We start from the raw sequence: 23,544 nt of genomic DNA, 5'->3' as shown, positions 1-23,544 counted from the left end.
CAGAAGGGCCTACTTTGTGCTGTATGTCAATAAATAAAAACTGTGAAATTGCTACAACTGGGAAATTTCTCCCCAGTGATGTTGATAGCCAATTGGAGTCATGTTGGTTGGAGTCCTCCTTGAGGTACTGTATCTGCTTGCTTTACTTGCCTTTCAAGTGAGAATGATGGCGAAAATTGAATATATTTTTATCGCCAATTACTTGCATAACTTTCACTCAAGAAGGTTTGATTTATACAATTGATTTGACCAACTCTTTACTGCAAATAAAAAAAATCGTATTTCATATTCTTAATCAAAATAGAGTTAACATTTATTTCTTAAAGCAGAATGTAAACTAAATGTTCCAATTAATCAGAAAGGTCATGTACTAAGATTACCCTTTGTTTCTCATTTATATTTGTGTCAGGCTGAGCTTAACATTTATTTTTCAATAATCAGTTGAATAAAAATAAAATAACGGCAATAATAATCATAAATCCAATTATTATTTTTAGGCATGTATTTAAATATTTAATGATTGAACTTCAGAGCTGCAATGACATAAAGATAGCACGAAAAGTTAAATACAATCATCTTCAAATTCCAATACTCAAAAATGCACAGATCAACAAAATACACAGTATTGTACTTTACTCAGTGTGTTCATTTGGCAGGTACGTTAGAAGAATAAAATGTGGAAAAATACATTGGTAACAATTTGAGGCTATCATTTCAGTTCAAGCTATTTGCCTTCTGGTTTAATTAGTAATGAATTCTGATTAGTAATTACAGAAATATATTTTCATCAATTTACAGGCAGGTGAAATCAGCTTTAGCTAACAATAGTATCACACCCTACTAATCCCACTTTGAGTATTGTAGCATATAGAGATACTATTCCAGTTCCTGAAATGATTAAGCATGAATTGTGATGAAGTACAAGTTGTGTGATGATCTATCACGGCAATCGGAGAAGAAACTGAAATGACGTCTCTCCCTTCACGTGCAATATTATCTCTATCACAGAATCAAAATAATTCTGGTGCAAAGGCAGGCATTTGGTCCTCTGTGTGCATGTCAGTGAAAACTGCAACAGTTTAGGTTATTTCTTCACCATCTCTTGTTCCTTAGCCCTGTACATTGTTGAAGCACTCTTTTAAATAATGATGGGCTTTTCTGTCTCCACTACATTTCCCACAGTGAGTTTCACTTTTTTTTTAAGAAAATCCAGTGGCAATATAAAAGGAATAGGCTAGTTTGTTGCACAACTGTCTCTGGGAATATCCTGTGATCTAATTTTAAGGAAATAATAATTGCAATATAATCAAGGAGAAGCAACTTTGACAAATTTATTAGTCTTTTGAGAATACAACTAGTATAAATAATAAAGAAGAAATGGTATATTTCCAAAATTCATTTGATAATAAGGAGCTTAATAAAAGTTTATTGCACAAGGTAAGATCACATAGCATTGAGGGTAATATGCTGTGAATTAGTTAAACAATAAGCAACAGAGAATCAAGATAAAAGGGTCCGCTTTAGAATTGAGAGACTAACTAGAAGTGAGTTCACTTCTAGTTAGAGAGGAATCAATGCTAGGAACTTAGCTATTTGATTCTTATAATGGAGACTTTGATGAAGGACTAGGTTTATTCAGGATAAAGACAATTTAAAAATGAGAAACAGATTTTGAGGAAGACAGAGGAGCTGCAAAAATATGAATAATTTGAGTGAGTAAACAAAGGTGGCAGATGAAGCCTAATATGGAAAACTGTTAAGTTATCCACATTGGCAGAAGAAGAGAAAAGCCGAAGGATCTGAATGAACACGAAATACAAAACATTGACATGGAGGTCCAGCAAGAAATTAGGAAGGCCAATGTTGCACCTTTGTTGCAAAGAGAGTAGTATATTAAATCAGGGATATCTTGCTATAGATGTACAGAGTACAGCTGAAGACCATGTACAGTGCTTGTCTGCTTATTTAAGAAGGGTTACATTTACCTTTAAGGACATTCTCAGAAAATTCACAGAATTGACTTCTTATAGGAAGAAATTGTTTTAAGTGACTAGGTCAAGTAGGCACGGTTTATAATCACTGGAGTTGAGAAGAATGTGAGGTGATTTTATTAAAACTTGCTTAAGTGTTGACAGGATTAATGCTGAGCAAGTATTTATTTTCAAGGGGTAATGCAGAACCAGGTAGCAAAGCTTCAGAACAAGGGTTTGTCTCACTAAGACAAAAGTGACAATAAATTACTGTGTGGGAGGGTGGATCTTTAGGATTCTCTATCACAGAGAGGGCCATTTCTCCTATTTTTTTATGTGCCAAGTGCTATTTACAGTTAACCACATTATTTATAATTCCCTGTGTCTTAGATTACTGTTATCCACACTGGTAATGTTGGTAACACTGGCAAACATTCAATCTAACCTATACGTTAGAGTCTGCAGCATTAAGCATCACAAAAACAAGGTACTCAGTATGTGACCCCATTAAACCTACTTAAACTTTCACTTTCACCCTTTGCTTTTAACACCGAGCAAATGTTTAACTAACTTTTCATTTTTTCCTTGTATCCCATTTTGTCACATGGGTCTTGGTGAAATCCTTTCCTGAAACCCATGTAGATTATATCATACATGCTTCTCTTATGGCCCCTTGGTGTTCACCTCTTCAAAAAAATATATCCATTTAGTCAGAGACAACTTCCCTTTAACAAATCCATGTGATTCATCTACACTTTATTAAATATGGCTTAATCTTTCCTTCAAACTTCCCCAATATTTGTCTGTGCAGATTTTAGTCTCTGTTGTTATTAATTTGAACTAATCCAAACCACAGACTTTCCCCTTTTCCTTTTTAATTAAAGCTACTATATTAGTCAGCAATCCTCCGGCACCCAACCTGTAGCCAAAATCAATTGGAAATTTATACCCAAAGCCTGAGCTATTTTTTCGGAGACAGCCTCTGAGAACCTGGGATACATGTCATCCCATCTTGGTGAGTTACCCACTTCCTAGCAGGCAACATAATATGTCCTCTGAATCCTGTAGCCCATCAGTACATGCCCTCTCAGAAATATTATGTGCGACCAAAATATCAGTCCTCATGTGAACCGATGAACGTGGATGTGTGTGGGACTTCAAATTTGCTAACTATGGGTGCACACTGTCTTTACTTTTAAATTCAGAGAATTTTGACTGGTTTTGAAAGAGAGACTATATTCCTGTTTACTCTTACAGTGCACATACACATACAGGCATACATAAGACATTTGAAATTATTCAAAACAATTCTGTTATTTCAGACATAACACTCTGCACCTCCTTTCTCCCAACAGTCTATTTCTCACTTTATTCTGCACTTTGTCACTGCAATCTACAGCCTGTAATTTCCTTTTGGGAGGTGACTTTTGAACCATTTGTATGACCTGGTGTTTTTTGAGGTATCCTGAAGATTTTGGCGAACTGGACTCTCGAGAATGCAGGTACAGCTGCAGTGGTCATTGCTGGGGTGAACTTAGGATCGGAGTGTAACTTTGGACTGAATTGAAATGGGGGGGGGGGCGGTGTGGGCCTGGTCTGAGAGCAGAAAACTAACAGATGTTTAGCCAATTTGAGAGCCGAGCCAGATTAAAAAGATTAAGTTGTTGAGGCCAAGGGTGAAGGATGAACGGTGTTCAGCTCACTACTCAGTCAGGCTTTTACTCACTTCAGCATTGAACTGATTTTGCATTTGTGGCCTGCAGCCATCAACACTTGCCACAACATCGAAACTGGCTCCACAGCTGTGGACTCACTTTCTGGAGTTCTGCAGTTCATATTCAGTGTACATTTTTTTAAACTTTTCATTGTTTGCACCATTTGTTCTTTCTTTTAAGACTACAAAAGCTTAAGATATAGGAGCAGAATTAGGCCACTTAGCCTATTTCATCATGGCTGATTAATTTCCCTCTCAGCCCCAATCTCCTGCCTTCTCCCCATTACCCTTCTTGCCTTGACATCAAGAATCTATCAACCTCTGCCTTAAATATACCCAGTAACGACCTCCACAGCCATCTGTGACAATGAGTTCCATAGATTCACCAGTCTCTGCCAAATGAATTCATCTTCATCTCCATTCTAAATGTATGTCCCTCAACTCTGAGGCTGTGCTGTCTGGCCCTAGGCTCCCCTACTATAGAAAATATCCTCTACATATCCACTCTATCTAAGCATTTCAATATTTGATAGGTTTCAATGGATGCCCCCTTATTCTTCTGAATTCCAGTGAGTATAGGCCCAGAGCCATCAGTCAGCCCTCACATGGAACCCTCCCCTTCCTGGAATCATCCTCGGGAAACTCATCTGAACCCCTCTCCAGTGTCAGCACATCCTTTCTTAGATAAGGGGACCAAAATTGCTCACAATACTCCAAGAGAGGCCTCGCCACTGTGTTATGCAGCCTTAGCGTTACATCCTTGCTTTTTTATTCTAGGCCTCTTGAAATTACATTACATTTGCTTCATTCACCACTGACTCAACCTGAAACATAACGTTTACGGAATCCTGCACAAGGATTAAAGAATCCCTTTGCACTTTGGATTTTTGAATTTGCTCTCCATTTAGAAAATAATCTACACTTTTATTACTTCTACCAAGGTGCATGACCATCCACTTCCCAAAATTGTATTAAATCTGCCACTTCTTTGTCCATTCTCCTAATCTGTTCAAGTCCTTTTGCAGACTCCCTGCTTCCTGAACACTACCTGCCCTGCAATCTATCTTCATATCGTCTACAAACTTGGTCACAAAGACATGAATTCTGTCATCCAAATCACTGACATACAACGTAAAAAGAAATGTTTCCAACACAGACCCCTGTGGAACACCACTAGTCACTGGCAGCCAACCAGAAAAAGCTCCCTTTATTCCCACTCTTTGTCTCCTGCCAATCAGCCATTGCTTTATCCATGCTAGTATCTTTCCTGTAATACTATGGGCTCTTACAGTGCCTATAAAAAGTATTCACCCCCCCCTTGAAAGTTTTCATGTTTTATTGTTTTACAGCATTGAATCACAGTGGATTTAATTTGACCTTTTTGATACTGATCAACAGAAAAAGAATCATTCCTGCCAAGTGATCAAAATTAATTAGAAATATTAAATACAAATAATTATTGCATAAGTATTCACCCCCTTCAAGTCAGTATTTAGTAGGTGTACCTTTGGCAGCAATTATAGCCTTGAGTCTATGTGGGTTGGTCTCTACCAGCTTTGCACATGTGCACTGCAATTCCACCCCCCCCCCCCCACCCCAATTCTTCTTTACAAAACTATCTAAGCATAGGGATCATGAGTGAACAGGCCTTTTCAAGTCCAACCACAAATTCTAAATTGGGTTGAGGTCTGGACTTTGATTTGATCATTCCAGGACATTAACCTTGTTGTTTTTAAGCCATACCTGTGTAACTTTGGCTTTATGCTTGGAGTCATTGTCTTGCTGGAAAACAGATCTTCTCTCAAGTCACAGTTCTCTTGAAGATTGCATCAGGTTTTCCTCCGAGATTTCCCTGTATTTCTCTGCATATGTTTTGCCCTCTACTTTCACAAGCCTTCCAGGGCCTGCTGCAGTGAAGCATCCCCACAGCATGATGCACCACCACCGTTCTTCACGGTTGTGATGGTGAGTTTTTGATGATGGTGGGCTCTCCATGCGGCTTTAGACCACCTGGACAACACAAACACCTACGTCAGGATGCTGTTCATTGACTATAGCTCAGCATTTAATACCATCATCCCCACAATCCTGATTGAGAAGTTGCAGAACCTGGGCCTCTGTACCTCCCTCTGCAATTGGATCCTCGACTTCCCAACTGGAAGACCACAATCTGTGCGGATTGGTGATAACATATTCCCCCTCTGACGATCAACACTGGTGCACCTCAGGGGTGTGTGCTTAGCCCACTGCTCTACTCTCTATATACCCATGACTGTGTGGCTAGGCATGGCTCAAATACCATCTATAAATTTGCTGATGATATGCACATTCTTGGTAGAATCTCAGGTGGTGACGAGAGGGAATACAGGAGTGAGATATGCCAACTAGTAGAATGGTATCACAGCAACAACCTGGCACTCAACGTCAGTAAGATGGAAGAGCTGATTGTGGACTTCTGGAAGGATACGATGAAGCACATACCAATCCTCATAGATGGATCAGAAGTGGAGAGAGTGAGCAGTTTCAAGTTCCTGGGTGTCAAGATCTCTGAGGATCTAACCTGGTCCCAACATAACGATGCACTTATAAAGAAGGCAAGAACAGCAGCTATACTTTATTAGGAGTTTGAAAAGATTTGGTATGTCGACAAATACACTCTGAAACTTCTATAGATGTGCCATGGAGAGCATTCTGACAGGCTGCATTATTGGCTGGCATGTGGGGTGATGGGGGGTGCTACTGCACAGGACCGAAAGAAGCTGCAGAGGGTTGTAAATTTAGTCCACTCCATCTTGGGCACTAGCCTTCAAACAACCCAGGATATCTTCAAGGAGCGGTGTCTCAGAAAGGCAGTGTCCATTATTAAGGACATCCAGCACCCAGGGCGTACCCTTTTCTCACTGTTGCCATCAGGTAGAAGGTACAGAAGTGGCAGATAACTGTCAGGTTGGAGGCCGGTGACTAGTGGTGTGCCTCAGGGATCTATACTGGATCCAATGTTGTTAGTAATATACATTAATGATCTGGATGATGGGGTGGTAAATTGGATTAGTAAGTATGCAGATGATACTAAGATAGGTGGCGTTGTGGATAATGAAGTAGGTTTTCAAAGTTTGCAGAGAGATTTAGGCCAGTCAGCAGAGTGGGCTGAAAGATGGCAGATGGAGTTTAATGCTGATAAGTGTGAGGTGCTACATTTTGGTAGGACTAATCAAAATAGAACATACATGGTAAATGGTAGGGCATTGAAGAATGCAGTAGAACAGAGTGATCTAGGAATAATGGTGCATAGTTCCCTGGAGGTGGAATCTCATGTGGATAGGGTGGAGAAGAAAGCTTTTGGTATGCTGGCCTTTATAAATCAGAGCATTGAGTATAGGTGTTGGGATGTAATGTTAAAATTGTGCAAGGCATTGGTGAGGCCAAATTTGGAATATTGCATACAGTTCTGGTCACCAAATTATAGGAAAGATGTCAACAAAATAGAGAGAGTACAGAGAAGATTTACTAGAATGCTACCTGGGTTTCAGCACCTAAGTTACAGGGAAAGGCTGAACAAGTTAGGTCTTTATTCTTTGGAGCATAGAAGGTTGGGGAGGGACTTGATAGAGGTATTTAAAATTATGAAGAGGATAGATACAGTTGACATGGATAGGCTTTTTCCATTGAGAGTAGGGGAGATTCAAACAAGAGGACATGAGTTGAGAGTTAGGGGGCAAAAGTTTAGGGGTAACACAAGGGGGAACTTCTTTACTCAGAGAGTGGTAGCTGTGTGGAACGAGCTTCCAGTAAAAGTGGTTGAGGTAGGTTTGATATTGTCATTTAAAGTGAAATTGGATCGGTATATGGACAGGAAAGGAATGGAGGGTTATGGGCTGAGTGTAGGTCGGTGGGACTAGGTGAGAGTAAGCATTCGGCACTGGCTAGGAGGGCTGAGATGGCCTGTTTCCGTGCTATAATTGTTATATGGTTATATGCCAGTGATAATAAGCCTGATTCTGATTCTAAACCTGATGTGCGGTGTTTGGCTCACCCCAAACATTTTTTTTTAGTGTGATGGCCAAAATGCTCAATTTTGGTTTCATCAGACTATAGAATCTTCTTTCAGCTGACTTCAGAGTCTCCCGCATGCATTCTAGCAAACTCTAGCTGCGACTTCGTGTGAGTTTTTTTCAACAGTATCTTTCTCTTTGCCACTCTCCCATAAAGCTGTAACTGATGAAGCACCTGCGTAACAGTTGTGTGTGCAGTCTCGCCCATCTCAGCCACTGAAACTTGTAACTCCTCCAGTGTTGTCATAGGACTCTTGGTGACCTCTGTCACTAGTCCCCTTCTTGCACTATCACTCAGTTTTTGAGGATGGCCTGCTCTAGGCAGATTTACAGCTGTACCATATTCTTTCCATTTCTTGATGAGTAATTTAACTGTTCTCCAAGGGATATGAGTGACTTGGAAATTTTCTTGCATCCATCGCTTAATTTTCCATGACATTGCCTGGAGCGTTATTTGTCTTTAATGTCCAGTTTTTGCCAGGATAATGACTCACAATCAGTTGGACCTTCCAGATATAGGTGTATTTTTACTACAATCAGTTGAACACCTATTTGCACTCGATGATCTCCATTTTACTAATTATGTGACTTCTGAAAGCATTTGGCTGCACCAGTGATGATTTGGTGTGTCTGACTTGAAGGGGTGAATAGTTTTGCAATCAATTATTTTGTGTTTGTATTTGTAATTCATTTAGATCACTTTGTCGAGATCTGTTTTCACTTTGACAGAAAAGAATCTTATTCTGTTGATCAGTGTCAAAAAAGCCTAATTGAATCCACTGTGATTAAGTTGTAAAACAACAAAACACGAAAACTGCAGGGGGGGGGGGGGGTTGAGTACCTTTTATAGGCACTGTATTTGTTAAGCAGACTCATGTGCAGCATCCTGTCAAAGGCCCTTTGAAAATCTAGGTAGAAAACATCCACCAATTCTCCTTTGCCTATCCTGCTTGCTATTTCTTCAAAGAATTCCAACAGAATTCTCTTAAAGAAACCATGCTGACTTTGGTTTATTTTGTCATGTGCCTCCAAGTACTCTGAAACTAAATCCCTAACAATCAACTTCAATGTCTTCCCAACTACTGAGGTCAGACTAACTGGTCTATAACTTCTTCCCTTCTAACTCTCTCCCTTCTTGAATTGAATTGAATTGACTTCATTTCTTACATCCTTCACACACATGAGGAGTAAAAATCTTTGTTACGTTCTCCATCTAAATGTGCCATGTGCGATCATAGTAATTTATAATAAATAGAACAGTCAATGTAACATGATTTCATCAGTCTGACGGCCTGGTGGAAGAAGCTGACCCGGAGCCTGTTGGTCCTGGCTGTTATGCTGTAGTACCATTTCCCGGATGACAGTAGCTGGAATAGATTGTGGTTGGGATGATCCTATGGGCCCTTTTTAAGAACCTTTTGAAGAGCAGAGTGACATTTGCAATTTTCCAGTCCTCCATAGGCATACCAGAATCTAGTGATTCTTGAAAGAACCTTACTCATGCCTCCACGTTCTCTTCTGCCACCTTTTTTGAACCCTGGGGTGTAGACCATTTAGCCCAGGTGATTTACCTACCTTCAGACCTTTCAGCTTCCCAAGCACCTTCTCCCTCAAAATGGCAACTTCACTCACTTCTGCCCCCTGACACTTTTGAAATTCCAACATATTTCTCGTGTTTTCCACAGTGAAGACTAATGGAAAATATTTATTCAGTTTGTCTGCCATTTTGTTATCCCCTATTACTAACTTCGTAATCCATCTTTTTCCTTTCTATGACTTTTTTAGTTGCCTTCAGTTGTTTTTTAATAGTTTCCCAATCCTCTAAATTTCCACTATATTTTGGTCTATTATATGTCCTCTGGTTTATATGTTGGCTTTGAATTCACTTGTCAGCCCCAGTTGTGTCATCCTCCTTTAGAATACTACTTCTTCCTGATAGAGTTCTACAAAATTACAAGGTTGCCAGAAAGGAGCTTAAGAATTAAATTAGGAGAGCTAGAAGGGGCTACGAGAAGGCCTTGGTGTGCAGGACTAAAGAAACCCCCAAGGCATTCTACAAGAATTTGGATAGCAAGAGGATGAGCCGTGTAATAATAGGACCAATCAGGTGAGATAGTGGAAATGTGTGCATGAAGCTGGAGGAGGTAGTGCAGGTACTTAACGAATGCGTTACTTCAGTATTCACCAAGGAAAAGGACCTTGGCAATTGTGGGGATGACTTACAGCGGACTGAAACACTTGAGCATATAGATGTCAACGAAGAGGATATGCTGGAGCTTTTCAAATCCGTTAAATTAGATAAGTCATCATGACCAGAAGAGATATATCCCAGGCTACTGTGGTAAGCAAGGGAGGAGAATGCTGAGCCTCTGGCGATGATCTTTCCATCATCAGTAGGATGGAATAAGTACTGGAGGATCAGAGGTTTGCAAATTTTGTTCCCTTGTTCCGAAAGGGAATAGAGGGAGGTAACCCAGAATATTATAGAAGAGGGAGTCTTACTTCTGTGGTGGCCAAGTTGTTGTAGGACAGGCTGGATTTATGAACATTTGGAGATATAATCTGATTAGGGATATTCAGCATGGCTTTGTCAAGGGCCTTACGAGCCTGATTTAATTCTTTTGATGATGTGACAAAACGTATTGATGAAGGTAGAGCAATGAATGTAGTGTATATGGATTTCATTAAGGCATTTGATAAGGTACCCTATGCAAGGCTTATTCAGAAAGTAAGCAGGGATGGGATCCAAAGAGACCTTGCTTTGTGGATCCAGAATTAGCTTGCCCACAGAAGGCAAAGGGTGGTTGTAGATGGTTCATAATCTAAATGGAGGTCAGTGACCAGTGGTGTTCTGCAGGGATCTGTTTTAGGACCCCTCCTCTTTAAGATTTTTATAAATGACCTGGATGAAGAAGAAGAAGGGTGGGTTAGTACGTTTGCTGATGACACAAAATTGGGCACATTGTTGCTAGTCCGGCAGGTTGTCAGAGGCTAAAGCAGAACATCGATAGGATGCAGAACTGGGCTGAGAAGTGGCAGATGAAGTTCAACACAGTTAATTGTGAAGTGGTTCATTTTGGTAGGTTTAATTTGAAGACAGAATATAGTATTAATGGCAAGACTCTTAGCAGTGTGGAGGATCAGAGAGATCTTGGGGTCCGAGTCTGTGCAGGTTGACAGTGTTGTTAAGAAGACGTATGGTGTGTTGGCATTCATCAACCATGGGACTGAGTTCAAGACCCATGAGGTAATTTTACAGCTATACAAGACCTTGGTCCAGGCTCCACTTGGCATACTGTGTTCAGTCTGGTCACCTCACTACAGGAAGGATGTGGAAACTATAGAAAGAATGCAGAGGAGATTTACAAGGATGTTGCCTGGATGGGGAGCATGCCTTACGAGAATAGATTGAGTGAACTTGGCCTTTTCTCTTTGGAGCAACAGAGGATGAAAGGTGACCTGACGGTTGTATAAGGTGATGAAAGGCATTGATTGTGTGGATAACCAGAGGTTTATTCCCAGGGCTACAATGGCTAACACAAGGGGCATAGTTTTAAGGGTTGGAAGTAGGTACAAGGGGGATGTCAGAGGTAAGTTTTTCACAGAGAGTGGTGAGTGTGTGGAATGCACTGCCAGTGACGGTGGTGGAGATAGATACAATAGTGTTTTTCAAAAGACTCTTAGATAAATACATGGGAGTGTAGAAAAATAGAGGCCAATGTGGTAGGTAAATTCTATGCAGTTTCTAGTGCAGGTTAAATGGTCAGCACAACATTGTGGGCCGAAGGGCCTATAATGAGCCATAGATTTCTATGCTCCTTGGGATGTATCTATCCTGTGCCTTCCAAATTGCTCCCAGAAACTCCGGCCATTTCTGCTCTGCCGTCACCCTGCTAGTGATTACTGCGCCCAAGGGTTAATTTGCCTTAAACTCTCTAATCAATTCTGTTTCATTGCACAACACCCAATCCAGAATAGCTGATCCCCTTCAAACAAGAGAAAATCTGCAGATGCTGGAAATCTGAGCAACACACACAAAATGCTGGAGGAACTCAGCAGGTCAGGCAGCATCTATGGAAAAGAGTACAGTCGACGTTTCCAATCGAAATCCTTCGGCAGGACGGCTAGCTGATCCCCTCGTGGGCTCAGCCATGAGCTGCTCCAGCAAGCCGTCTTGTAGCCATTCTACAAATCTCCCTTCCTAGTATCCAGCACCAATCTGATTTTTCCAAATCTACCTGCAGGATGCCCACAACATCATACCCGCCAAACTCTGTGCTACAAGTTCATCTACTTTATTCCGTATTCTGCGTGCATTCAAATATAACACCTTCAGTCTTGTATTCTTCAACCTTTTCGATTTTGTCCCTCCTTGACATTCCGTTGAGTGGAAATTTGCCCTGTCATCAGCCTGCCCTTGCTCGCCGTGAATCTACATACTGCCTCTGTAAACCACCGGCCCATCCTCAGCCCTACCACTCGGGGTCTTCTCTCGTATATTGGGTGTTTGACTGTCGGGTGTTTGTGGTGTCGGGATTTATCGCGAACTCTAGTGTGTTTCTTTGTGTCGTAGCTGCCTGGACGAAGATTAATCTCAAGGTTGTATATGGTACTTTGATAATAAACGTACTTTAATGGGAGAGCCGTGGTCTCTGTGAGCGGAGTATTCCGTGAAAGTTAGTGCTGGTTTGTTTTGAATTTCACCAGCAGTGTCTCAGTAATGCAGCTCCGGTGTCTTGTTCTCCTCGACATGCGGCTGCATTGTCAACCTGTGACCGGGAATGGTCCAGCTGCAGGTGCAACTTGGCACAAGATTTGGTCCATTTCCTTCGGTTCCCAATACAAGCTTGTCGCTAACCTTAAGATTTGTCTGGAAATGAAGCAATGGTAGCAAAAAATATCGATCCGGTGAGGATGGGGCGACTTTATCACCAGCTCCTCTAATTTCCACATCAATAACTCCACTCTGTCTTAGCTCATCTTTATTAATGCCTTTGCTATGATTACTCTGATACAGGACTCCCTTGTTATAAACGCCAGGTCACTCAAACCCGCTGCCGACGTCCTAAATTGCAGTCAATCCTGTTCACCAACATCCCAGAGCTGAACCATAAACACAAAGTACTCTGCAGATGCTGTGGTCAAAGCAACACATACAACACGCTGGAGGAACTCAGCAGGTCGGGCAGCATCCGTAATTATTTCTGATTAGACAGTGCCTCGCAGTAAAATTTCCAGCCCCTTCGTGGCCCTCTCACTCTCCACCACTGTAAACCGTTTAACCCGTCTCATTCCCGGGATACATATGCTCTCCAATATTGGATTCTTAATTACTCCTGAATATGATTCATTTCCTGTTGGCAACAATCTCTTACTGGCCCGGGCACCAAGTTTTGGAAATTCCACCACAATATTCTCTCGTCCCCATTACCTCTCCGTCGTCCTTTACGCCACTCCCTGTAATCTGTATCTTTGACGGACGTTCGGGGATCTGCTCCTCTCCGCTCTCCTGTAGCTCGAGATCATATTTTGTTTCATAACCTTCACTTGAAAAACTCTGCGAAGCTTTGCTACGATGAAAGTGCAGTACATATATAAGCTGCACTTGCCCCTTCACCGTAATACTCATAGGGAACACTGAGCGAGGCTGTTTTCATATTCTCCATTATTTTCCCATCGATTGAGATACCTAGCATATTCCAGAACTGTACGGTAGGTGACACTTCCCATTTCCCAGTTTTATTTTCTGAAGCGATATTGTGGAGCCCGCGGAATAAACGGCGGGCTAAATCTTTTGGATATTTAGCCAGCAATGATAGCATACAATGTGCTGGTGAATGAGAGTCAGACGGGCAGTCAATGGCCTTGGCCTTGCCCCGCCCGCCCTTCCGTTAAGCGAAGCTGTAGTTCCTTGCTCATTGTGAATAGCCCTGGCTGGAAATGACAATTGCTTGCTCGACGTCGTGAGTCCTTGCTGTTGTTGTCTGACTGGTCTTAGCGAAATACACGGTACCACAACAGAAGATAATGCTTTATTATTTATGTTTTAAACTAGTGCATGCACATGACAAGCATCTCGGGTACTTGGTCAGGATTTATCCCAAACTCTCTTTGCTGCAAAACATTGCAAGAGAGTATAGGCATTTGGCTTTTCTTTTACCCCTTCGAGTGAATTTTTCAGCGACAGTCCCATACCATCCCAAATACCACGCCAACACAATTTAAAACTTCACACAATTATGTGGGTTCATATTAACTAAAACATCGGGAATCCTTCCGTTATGATCGCTCTATCATCGCTGCTAAGTGTTTGAAAACCATTTAGAGGCATAAATTCGCAGGTGCATTTAGCAATCAGCCCCTGAAACGCATTCGGTGGGAGGCACAGTCTCCCCCTCTATTATCAGAATTATTTTCCAAGCCAACCATTCTTGAATACTGATGAAATATATTGAAAACGAGAATCGGGTACGCCTGCTCGCTCGAAACAAAAGATTTCAACGACAGCTGCAAGATCCGCAGAGCAGGTTGCATAATGACTGAGCCCAATTACGTTCGTGGCAAGGAGCCAATCTTTCCAACGAGAGAGAAAAATAAAGCTCTGAATCGTATTTTTCTTGTTGGTTGTGGAATATATCTCATCACCAATCCATGAAAGTCCGCTAAACTGCTTACACAGTAAAAGCGTTTTAGTTTCTCCAAGCAATGTCCAAATGTGAAATAACTCACTTTTCTTGTTATCTGAGAATAATATGAACATTTCCCGTAAACCACGTAAATCCTTCTGATTTGTGGCATGATGTTAATGTTCATGCACTGGGGACCCAATCGTGTGAAACATACATTCGCTCACGAACCTGTTATTGTGTTGTTTGTCTTTTTATTATACACACCGATGTTCAGAAACGGACAAAGACTGTCATAACAACATTCAGTGTGCAAAATGTACAGCAGGAAGAGATTATGCCACCAAGATTGCGATGCCTCCCTATGACATATATATATTAAAAATGGAGCTGAAACTGTACTCGAATGGTATCGCAAGCCTTTCAATTTCACCAGCCGCTAGCCAGAACACAAATCGCAGTGTTAAAGAGGATGTACGGCAGAAGCACCGAGTGATCGTGCCGCAGAACCTGAGCCAATGCGAAGACATTTCTATTGTATTCCAGTAACACATTTCTGAACGACTTTTAGAGTCATTTTTGAGGTTCCTTCCAAAGTATGCAAAACACTTTTTTTCCCACTGCTTTCAGGCGTATTGTTCAGAGTGGGAATGCCAGACAATATTGTGTGTTTACTGCTCCAATAAAACTGGATAAGTGGTAGTTAAAAGGGGCCGATTTACATAATTGATCTGACAAGAGTGTAATCTTTAAAATAGGGGATAAATGACTTATGCTGATTATATCCCTAGCAAATCACTTTTGCAGAAATCAGTGCAGGAAAAGGGCTGGATGGATGTAGATTGGATATAATAAATATGACAGTTACATAGCACTGGAAGTAAAAGGCGAAAACAAATGCAACCGGAGCCAACACCTGTCGCTTGCTCCTTCGAGACCAGCTTATGCTCTTATTTGTTTCATTCTGCCGAAAGAGTGCAGCTGCTGCCAGCATCATGTTACATTTCACCTACGTACCCAGAAATAGATTCTTCTTCGAATGCAGAGGAATGGACTTTCCTCTTCGGTTTTCCTTAGTTTTTACTGCCGGTCTCATCTTTTTCTTAAAAGTTATTAAAATTAAACCTCTCGAATCATCTAAATTAATGTGTTTTTTTTAAAATAACCTAAATATTCACTCGGAAAAAGATGTAATTTGCCTTGATATTTTAAATGGTTTCATTTCCCAGGACTTCAGGAAAGTGTAAGAACATACATTCCTGCCCGAAGTTCCACCATCTTATCCCGTAAACAGCGGAGCCATTTGTTTCCTGATTTCGGTTGCAGCGAACTGGCCTGCGATTGATAGCTAACATTTTGGAATGCGAGGACAGGATGGTGTAATGTTTGTTTTTTTTTAAAAAAAAGTACAGTTCTGTTGCGCTGAATTGCATAACAAATAACTTTAAAAGTCCCATTTACTCACGTGGCTCGCCAGAGCCTGACAGCAGGCAGAGCGCAGCATTGAACGGCACACAAAGCGCTGCACTCCCATTGGATAAGCTAATAACCTTTAGGCGTCCTCGGGACGCGCCGCTCCCCGGCTATTCAAATGCAAACGAGCGGGTATAAATACAGAGATTGCCAACGGCAGGGTACAGTGAATAAAAAGGAGATTGTACGCGTACCAGCTGCTGGCGAAACGTGCTTTGGTGGGAGGATTTTTTTTTGATTTTTAAAAGAAATATTTGGGAAGGCTGTTGGAATCCTAAACAATATGGCTCCAGCCTGCAAACCGGGATCTGGCAGGGATGAAGGAGACTTTTATGCAATCAAAGAAGATCGGAAGGTAAGATCGCATATTTAAAAGAGCAACTCTGAATTAGGGGCTGTGCATGAAAATTGTCATTCTGACTCCGGGCGATTCTTTATGTGATTGCAGACTCGCAAGCCATTGATCGAGAAGAAGAGGCGAGCCCGCATTAACGAGAGCTTGCAAGAATTAAGACTGATATTGGCGGATACGGAAGTGAGTTTTAAGTTGTACTGATGGGAAAAAAGTCCTTCAGATTTCAGTTATGATTTAAAAGAAACTAAAATGTGCTAAATATTCTCAGCTGCAGTCGAAAATGGAGAATGCGGAGGTGCTGGAGATGACGGTGAAACGAGTCCAAAACATACTTTGCAACAGGAATATTGGTGAGTAGTTTGTAAGGTTGAAATAGAAGATTGGAAGTCGTGGGGTTTAAAATCTATTGTAAATATCATTGCATCGTATAACCTTTGTAGAACGTGGACAGTAAATTTTAATTGCAATTTTGCGAATGAAAGCTATGTCCTTTAAGGAAAAAAATTCTCCGTTCTCTCCTTGGCAGAAAAGGACAGGTTTAACGAGGAAGCGAATGAGAGGTTTGCCGCTGGCTACATTCAGTGCATGCACGAGGTCCACACTTTCGTTTCAAACTGTCCGGGGATTGACTCTGCAGTCGCTGCCGATTTACTGAATCACCTACTGGAGTCTATGCCGTTGAGCGAAGATCACTTTCAGGATTTACTGGGTGAATTAATGGCTGAAACCAGCTCCAGTATGTGGCCTGGGCCTGACGACGTATGCCTCGTATTGGCGTCCCCCACAGGTAGAGACCAGCTCAGCTCCTCTGCACCGTCTCCTGTATCCACTGCCTCCAACGACGATGTGTACTCCGACGTCGACGACGCCGATTCGACTCCTGCGGGGCAGAACCCCTTGTTGCCAGAGAAAGTAGATAACTGTAGAACAGAAAACGCCTCCCCTGCAATGTACTCAAAGTCTGTTTGGAGGCCGTGGTAACTGAACGGACCGGGACCGAGCAGAATTAACAAAGCTGCCTTGTTTGGGGATGGACATTGGTTTTCCGTTTTGGAGCCAGTAGCTTGTCATCACTGCCTTTAATGAACAATACTGACCCGATAGCAAATGCAGTAATATGATATGAACGAGGAGATAAGCTTAAAGAAACTGAACAAAAATAGCATTGGGAGTAATACAATTGGCCAATACCCTATGTTAAGCTTAGCTGTGTTAGATATTATCTTGAATTTCTAATTGCGTCCCTGGGTAAAGAGGTATTCGGGTTTCTTAGTAACAGAGAAGTGAAACAAAGCGCTTCTACAAAGCACAACATTTAACTTTTTTTACGTGGTTGAGGGGAAATAAAATCGTGCACACATGATTAAACATGTAAACATTCTAATTCTAGTGGTTTACAAAGGTTATAATCCCTTAAAGGGATTGTTTTGGAGTTAGTTTTTACTGGTAACAGGGTCCACAGTATCTACCTTCAGTGAAGGAAGACTGAATTAGAATTGTGCAGAAAAACAAGGTTAGATGTATATGTACTTATTGATACTAGGAATCTGTCTTTTGGAAACTTGTGTACTGGTTCCCCGATGCTTCTGTCCACAGTTACATTTGAAATGTTCTGCTAGCACATTAATGTATTTTTTAATTGTGTGTGTGTGTGTATTTGTCAGTAATGCAAGTTTGACTATTCTTGTTTTGTCTTTTTTTTAAATAAACTTTTACCACTTTTAAATGACTGGCTATTGAATTACACTGTGACCTTCCATGAATGTTACAGGTCTGATACTACTTTACAGTTCATGTAAATGTCCATTCAGAAAGTTTCCAAGGTGTTTCACACAGCATTAGTGAGACAGCTGCCTCTGAGGGCATTGTACAGCTAATGACCAAATTTATTGGTCAAAGGAGTAAGTTTTAATAAATATCTTCGGAGGTATGGTGAAAGTTGGGGAGGGAATTCCAGAGTTGATTTGGCAAAGTTGGTAGAGCTATACCTTGCAGTTGTGCATTCTTCACAGCATGTATTAATCAAAATCTATCTTTGAAAGAACAATTAAATTTTTCATGGTTCTCAGACCAGAGTCATTGTTACACTGTAGTCATTGATACCACAGTATGTGTATTCATGATGGAAATAGTTTGGTATATATTTTAACAAGATAGCCCATTCACATTTTACCGGCTGTGACATAACTAAAAGCAATTCAGGATCTGAATATACAGTAGATTCTAAGATCTGCTATAAATATTCAAAAGAAGCTAGTGTCTGAAATGGGGAAATAATAGAAGTATAATGTCATTCAGACTAGTAAATTGTAAAACCTGTTATTTGAATTAGCTGTGATTTATATTTAAAACAAACACTGTAATTTGTGTGAGTGTACACTAACAGGATAGAGTGAATTTTTACAGTCTCTATTCAAAGGTTTGCTTTTCCATGGTCAAAAAATTAGTGTCAACTCTGAAATCTGGCCCTAATCTCACTACTATATTCAGTAAAATTTGCCATTGTCAACTTTATCCTAGAGATCATATATTTAAAAGAATAATTATTTAAAAGCAAAGCTGCACTTCAAAGATTTGGGAAGTTTTGTTTAAATTTCAAAAAACATTTCATTGGTTGTAAAGCACTTGGGAGGGCCAAAGGCCATGAATACAAATTCATTTGCTGGATTACTGATAAAATTTGTCTAAGGGTTCTGTATATTTGAATGTTTAGTGAAAGTAAAGAGTCCTATTTGCTCTATTTGTTGTCCATGAGTATAGCTCTGACAGTAGTTGTTCTTAGGTATTTTCTGAGTGTCCTTGGTGTGATTAGTAGGTAGCAGTCCAATGATAATCTGTTGTTTGCATATTATATTTCTTGAAGGAGGTAAATAGGTTTGGTAGGTTAGAATGAAAAGCTTCAGTGCAATACATCTTTGTTCTTCACATAGAAAGTATTTTTCAAATTTTATGTCCTAAATGTTGAAATTTGCATCTGATCTTACTGCTATTTGGCATATAAATACAATAACAAGCATATATAAATAACAAATTGATAGCAAGGGTAGCAATTGCAGATTTATAGAGAAAAAATTGTGTTAATATATATTCTCCCATTGGTACTGAAACTGGTTAAATTTTGAGGAAATATGATGTACATGACAGTTAATTCGCTATTAAATTTAAATGGATTAAAAATAAAATCAATCTCATTTATTTACAATGGGAAATATTTACTGTGAAGCCAAAAAAGGTCTTGGGTTGATTATTTCAATTGCTGAAATTTGGTAATTGATTGTGTCTTTGTGAATGAATTTTGCATAAATGTGTAGCCAGAGTCACATATATGATAACAACTGGCCTTGCAGAATGTAATGCATACTTACAGTATTTTGATATTTAGAATATATTTTGTAGGACTGACCACATATGATTAATGCAGGTAATCAGATGTTTTGGAGTTCGTGTTAATTGACATCTAGTTTAGGGAAGCACTGTACAGAATCCCTACTATCAAGGCCTCAGAGCAGAATGAACTTGGGTTTCTATCTTCATATTTCTATTTCAGACATCTTTTTGAAATTTAAATAAATTGAAATACTAAAAGCTTGTGCATGTTTAAATAAGAGGGTGTAATGAGAAAGGTTCTAGTACGGTTGTACAGAATAGATTATAGATAACTGTATGAATCTAAAGAAACCTAAAATATACAATAAGTATGACTTTAAAATAGCAAGTAAGCCATGTCTGTATACACAAAATCATTTACCTTTTATCCATTGGTAACCTGTGGAATGCCCTAGGAGACGGACATGGTAGTAGATAATTATGACAAATAATCAAAGATGCTGAGGAAAGATATCTTTTTGCTGGGCTGCAATCATTGAGACCAGTCACTTGATTGGTTGAGGTGGTACGAGGTTTCAAAAGAGCTCAGGGGCTTTTGGTACATTTTGGCAGGCTGCAAAGATAATGATCTTTTAGGCACTTGACAAAGGCCTATAAAAGGAAGTGAGGTGTAAGCAGCATGACTACCGTTAGAGTGGTTAGGCTTTGGCTCAAAAGGCATAGGCAAGCACAGGCAGAGGTTCTAAGTAAATTACTAGTAAGATTTTTTTCCCTGTTTCTTTGTCTATTAGAACATAGCTAGTGCACTGACAATGGGTCCGGAGTTGATGGTGTGTTCTTTGTGTGAGATATGGAAACTCCAGAAGACTTCCATTCTTTCTGAAAACTACATCTGCACAAAGTGCATCGAGCTGCAGATCAGTAGAAATTATTTCAAAGGACTGGAGCAGCAGCTCGACGATCTTCAGTAGATTGAGGAGGTGATCAGAGCTACATGTAGGTAGCCACCCAGAAGTTGCAAAAGTCAGATACCTGATGACTGTCGGAATAGGGAAAGGGAATGAACTTCCAGTACTGTCATGCAGTAAGTCAGTATGCTCTCACTGGCACATTGGTTAAAGTTTACCAGCAACTTTTGGGGCAGATTTGCCCGCTTTAAAGTCCTAAGAAAGTATAGGCACTGCTGAGCCTTCTCACTATCAAGGAGGTGTTGGTGATCACAGAGGAGTCCCAAGAATTTAAAGCTGGAGACTTCCTACTGCTTCACCATTTAACAGCAGTGAAGCTTGTTCATACCTTCTTGATTTCCTGAAATTGATAATCATGTCTTTGTTTACTACGTTGAGTGAAACATCATGGTTATGGCACCACTTGAACAGTTTCTGCACTTCCTCTCTGTATGCCATTTCATTGCTAATCCAGTCGCCTGCAGGTTTGATAGAGAGTTGGTGTCATAGTCAGGGGTACAGTTCTGGGTGAACAGAGTATAAAGGAGTGGGCTCAGTACAATCCCTGTGGTGTACCAGTGTTCAGGGTCAGGGAGGTTGCTGTGTCCTTATCTAGTCTGACTGCGTGCAATTGATAAAGGAAGTTCAGAATCCAGTTGCAAATTGATGTATTGAATCCCAGATTATGTAGTTTAAAGGTCGCCTTGGTGGGGAGTACGATATCGAAGGTAGAACTGCAGTCAATAAAAAGCATTCTGTCATCATGCTTTTTCATAGGTGTCCTAATACTCCAGGTGCTCCAGTAGTACCCGGAGAGTGATGGAGTTGGTGTCTTTGGTTGGTCTGTTTGCCTTATGGGCAAAGTGGTGCTGGTCCAGAGTAGCAGGGATGGCATTCTTAATGTGGGACATAACCAGTCTCTCCAGGCTCTTGGCGGCTATGGGGGTTACCGCTGACTGCTTTGGGGCTGGTATGATGGTAGTTGTTTTAATGAATTCAAGGGACAGAGAGAGAGGTTATAGATTTCAGTAAAAACCTCTGGCAGCTGGTCAATGCAGTCCCTGAGGACCCATCTGGGTACACCACCTGGTCCGCCTGCTCTGCACATGTTGATACTGCTGGGTTACATCTTAACTCATGTTGCTTCAAGTGTCAAGGCCTTAGTCTCTGGTTTGTTGTTGTGCCTGTCAAACTGAGCCAAGAGGTTGCTTAGCTTCTCAACTACTGCATGTCCTTGTTTGCAGGGCAAACATCACAGCTGACAGCTTAACATCCAAGGATACACATCTCACATGGTGATTGTAACAGAGGTCAAGTGTGTTGGCTCTTCTATTCCATAGGTGATATGTTAGTGGTAGCTGATCAGAGACTTCTTCAAGTTCATTGCAATGGATTCCTGGTTGAAATCCATTGCAATGATCAGGAAAGCATCAGGGTGCACAGTTTCTTGACTATTGATGGCGGTTGATCATGGTGCCCAGCTCCTATCATGCCTGCCTGATGTTGAACAGAGTGGAACATACACTGCTACTAGGGTGATGGCCAAACATTTGCTCAGCAAATGAAATGGATGACACTTGACCACTAGGTGTTCCAGGTGAAATGGGCAGAACCAACACATCCATACAACAGGATGCTGAGCTACCAATTCAAAGGCACACATACAGGCTGTCTTCTCAGTGTTGTGAAGGGCTGGTAAAGTTACATTTACAAATTCAAAATTCCAAAGTGAATTTATTATTAAAGTACATATATGCTACTATATACAACCCCAATATTCATTTACTTGTGGACAGTATTCAATAAATCCAATATCTATAATTTAATAAATGAAAGATCACACCAGCAGGGTGGACAATCAGTGTGCAGAAACAAAAAAACTGTGCAAATACAAAAAGAAAGAAAACTAAAACAAACATGCAAGACAGCAATAAATGAATTGACAATTTAAAAATATTTCAAATCTAAATTTCTGTCACAAATTCTTACTTCTTCATTAGTAACAATGCAATAAACTGTAATATATTGGTAATTAAAGGCAACTATTGCATGTTGAAAAATACATATATAATTACAATAGAATTGCATTTTTAAAATAACTTTAAAATTATATATACTGCTTAAAATTTTTCCCTATTTGAGTGAGGGTCTTACAGCATGGGAGCAAGGGTTTTGGCCCTCTGCATTTGTGCCAGCCACCATTCTAAGCAGTGTCACTTCACATACTAGCCTACACATCTTTGACAAACCAGAGCACCCAGGGGAAATCCAAGCTGTCTCAGGGAGAGTACGTAAAGTACACACAGACTGCACTCAAGGTCAAGATCAAAACTGGGTGTCTGGGGCTGTGAGACAGTGCTGTTAACTGTGATGCCATTTTGCCAGTCAGCAGTTCCAGTTCTTATTTATGTATTGCTTAATACTCATTATTTGCAATTTAACAATTAACCATTGCAAAAATTAAAAGTTATTTTATAAAAGTAAGCAAGACAATAGCTAATTGCTTAAAGAAACACAAAATTAAAAGGCAAATACACAGATGGACATTATCAAGAATGCACAGGAAGGATATTTATTCTATGAATTGAGTTATTTGCTCATTTTATGATGATTGAGACCATCTGAGCAGAAGGTAATAGAAGCATTAAATATATTTATTAAAGCATGAAATATAACTATGCATCTTTTCTACAAAATTCTGCTGCAGTGCTAAGGAACATTTCTAATTTCCAAAATAAATGTTCTGTCTTGATAAACTACCTTGAAATCAGCTGAATGCATACTCAAGGAAAGATGACTCTGATCTGTGAAAAGTCAGATCTATAGACAAATTGTTTTACATCAAAGCTCCTGTTCCAATTAATTGCTTAAAAGAAGTCCTTTTTATAGCTGTCACCTTATCTTATCTCTGAAACAAGGTGCCAATATTGGCACCAATTTAGAAACAACTGTTAAGAGAAACTATAGATTATCCTGCCAGGATTCTGTTCAGCAGACAAGGGCCTTATCTGTGATGTAGGTTGTCTGTTTCACCAGGATGAAGTAATTCCTTAAATATTTCCAAAAAAATAACTTTCGTG

At 40.3% G+C, this 23,544-nt stretch overlaps 1 protein-coding gene and 1 long non-coding RNA gene across 2 annotated transcripts; one reads left to right on the top strand and one right to left on the bottom strand.

Annotated features, from left to right (window-relative positions):
* Nucleotides 1-376: 376 nt before the first annotated feature.
* Nucleotides 377-15,874, bottom strand: LOC132379772 (uncharacterized). The gene is made up of 3 exons (XR_009507528.1): nucleotides 15,828-15,874; nucleotides 5,428-5,694; nucleotides 377-1,274 (listed from the first exon to the last, which is right to left on the bottom strand). It is a non-coding gene; the product is annotated as an uncharacterized LOC132379772 (long non-coding RNA).
* Nucleotides 15,875-15,888: 14 nt separating this feature from the next.
* On the top strand, nucleotides 15,889-17,915 carry LOC132379763 (transcription cofactor HES-6-like). The gene is made up of 4 exons (XM_059948053.1): nucleotides 15,889-16,190; nucleotides 16,284-16,370; nucleotides 16,459-16,540; nucleotides 16,717-17,915. The coding sequence occupies exons 1-4, from the start codon at nucleotides 16,119-16,121 to the stop codon at nucleotides 17,169-17,171; spliced, it is 696 nt and encodes a 231-aa protein (XP_059804036.1). The 5' UTR covers nucleotides 15,889-16,118; the 3' UTR covers nucleotides 17,172-17,915.
* The last annotated feature ends 5,629 nt before the right edge of the window (nucleotides 17,916-23,544 follow it).

Source organism: Hypanus sabinus, chromosome 2 (genome assembly GCF_030144855.1).
Source record: "Hypanus sabinus isolate sHypSab1 chromosome 2, sHypSab1.hap1, whole genome shotgun sequence".
In the NCBI taxonomy this organism is placed as follows: Eukaryota; Metazoa; Chordata; class Chondrichthyes; order Myliobatiformes; family Dasyatidae; genus Hypanus; species Hypanus sabinus.
Note: the sequence above shows the minus strand (reverse complement) of the source record. Positions and strands in the feature narration are given on the sequence as shown.

Coding starts and splice junctions, on each gene's coding strand:
- LOC132379763 (XM_059948053.1), top strand. CDS start 16,119: ATGGCTCCAGCCTGCAAACCGGGATCTGGCAGGGATGAAGGAGACTTT. Junction 16,191..16,283: donor CAATCAAAGAAGATCGGAAG/GTAAGATCGCAT, acceptor ATGTGATTGCAG/ACTCGCAAGCCATTGATCGA. Junction 16,541..16,716: donor ACTTTGCAACAGGAATATTG/GTGAGTAGTTTG, acceptor TCTCCTTGGCAG/AAAAGGACAGGTTTAACGAG.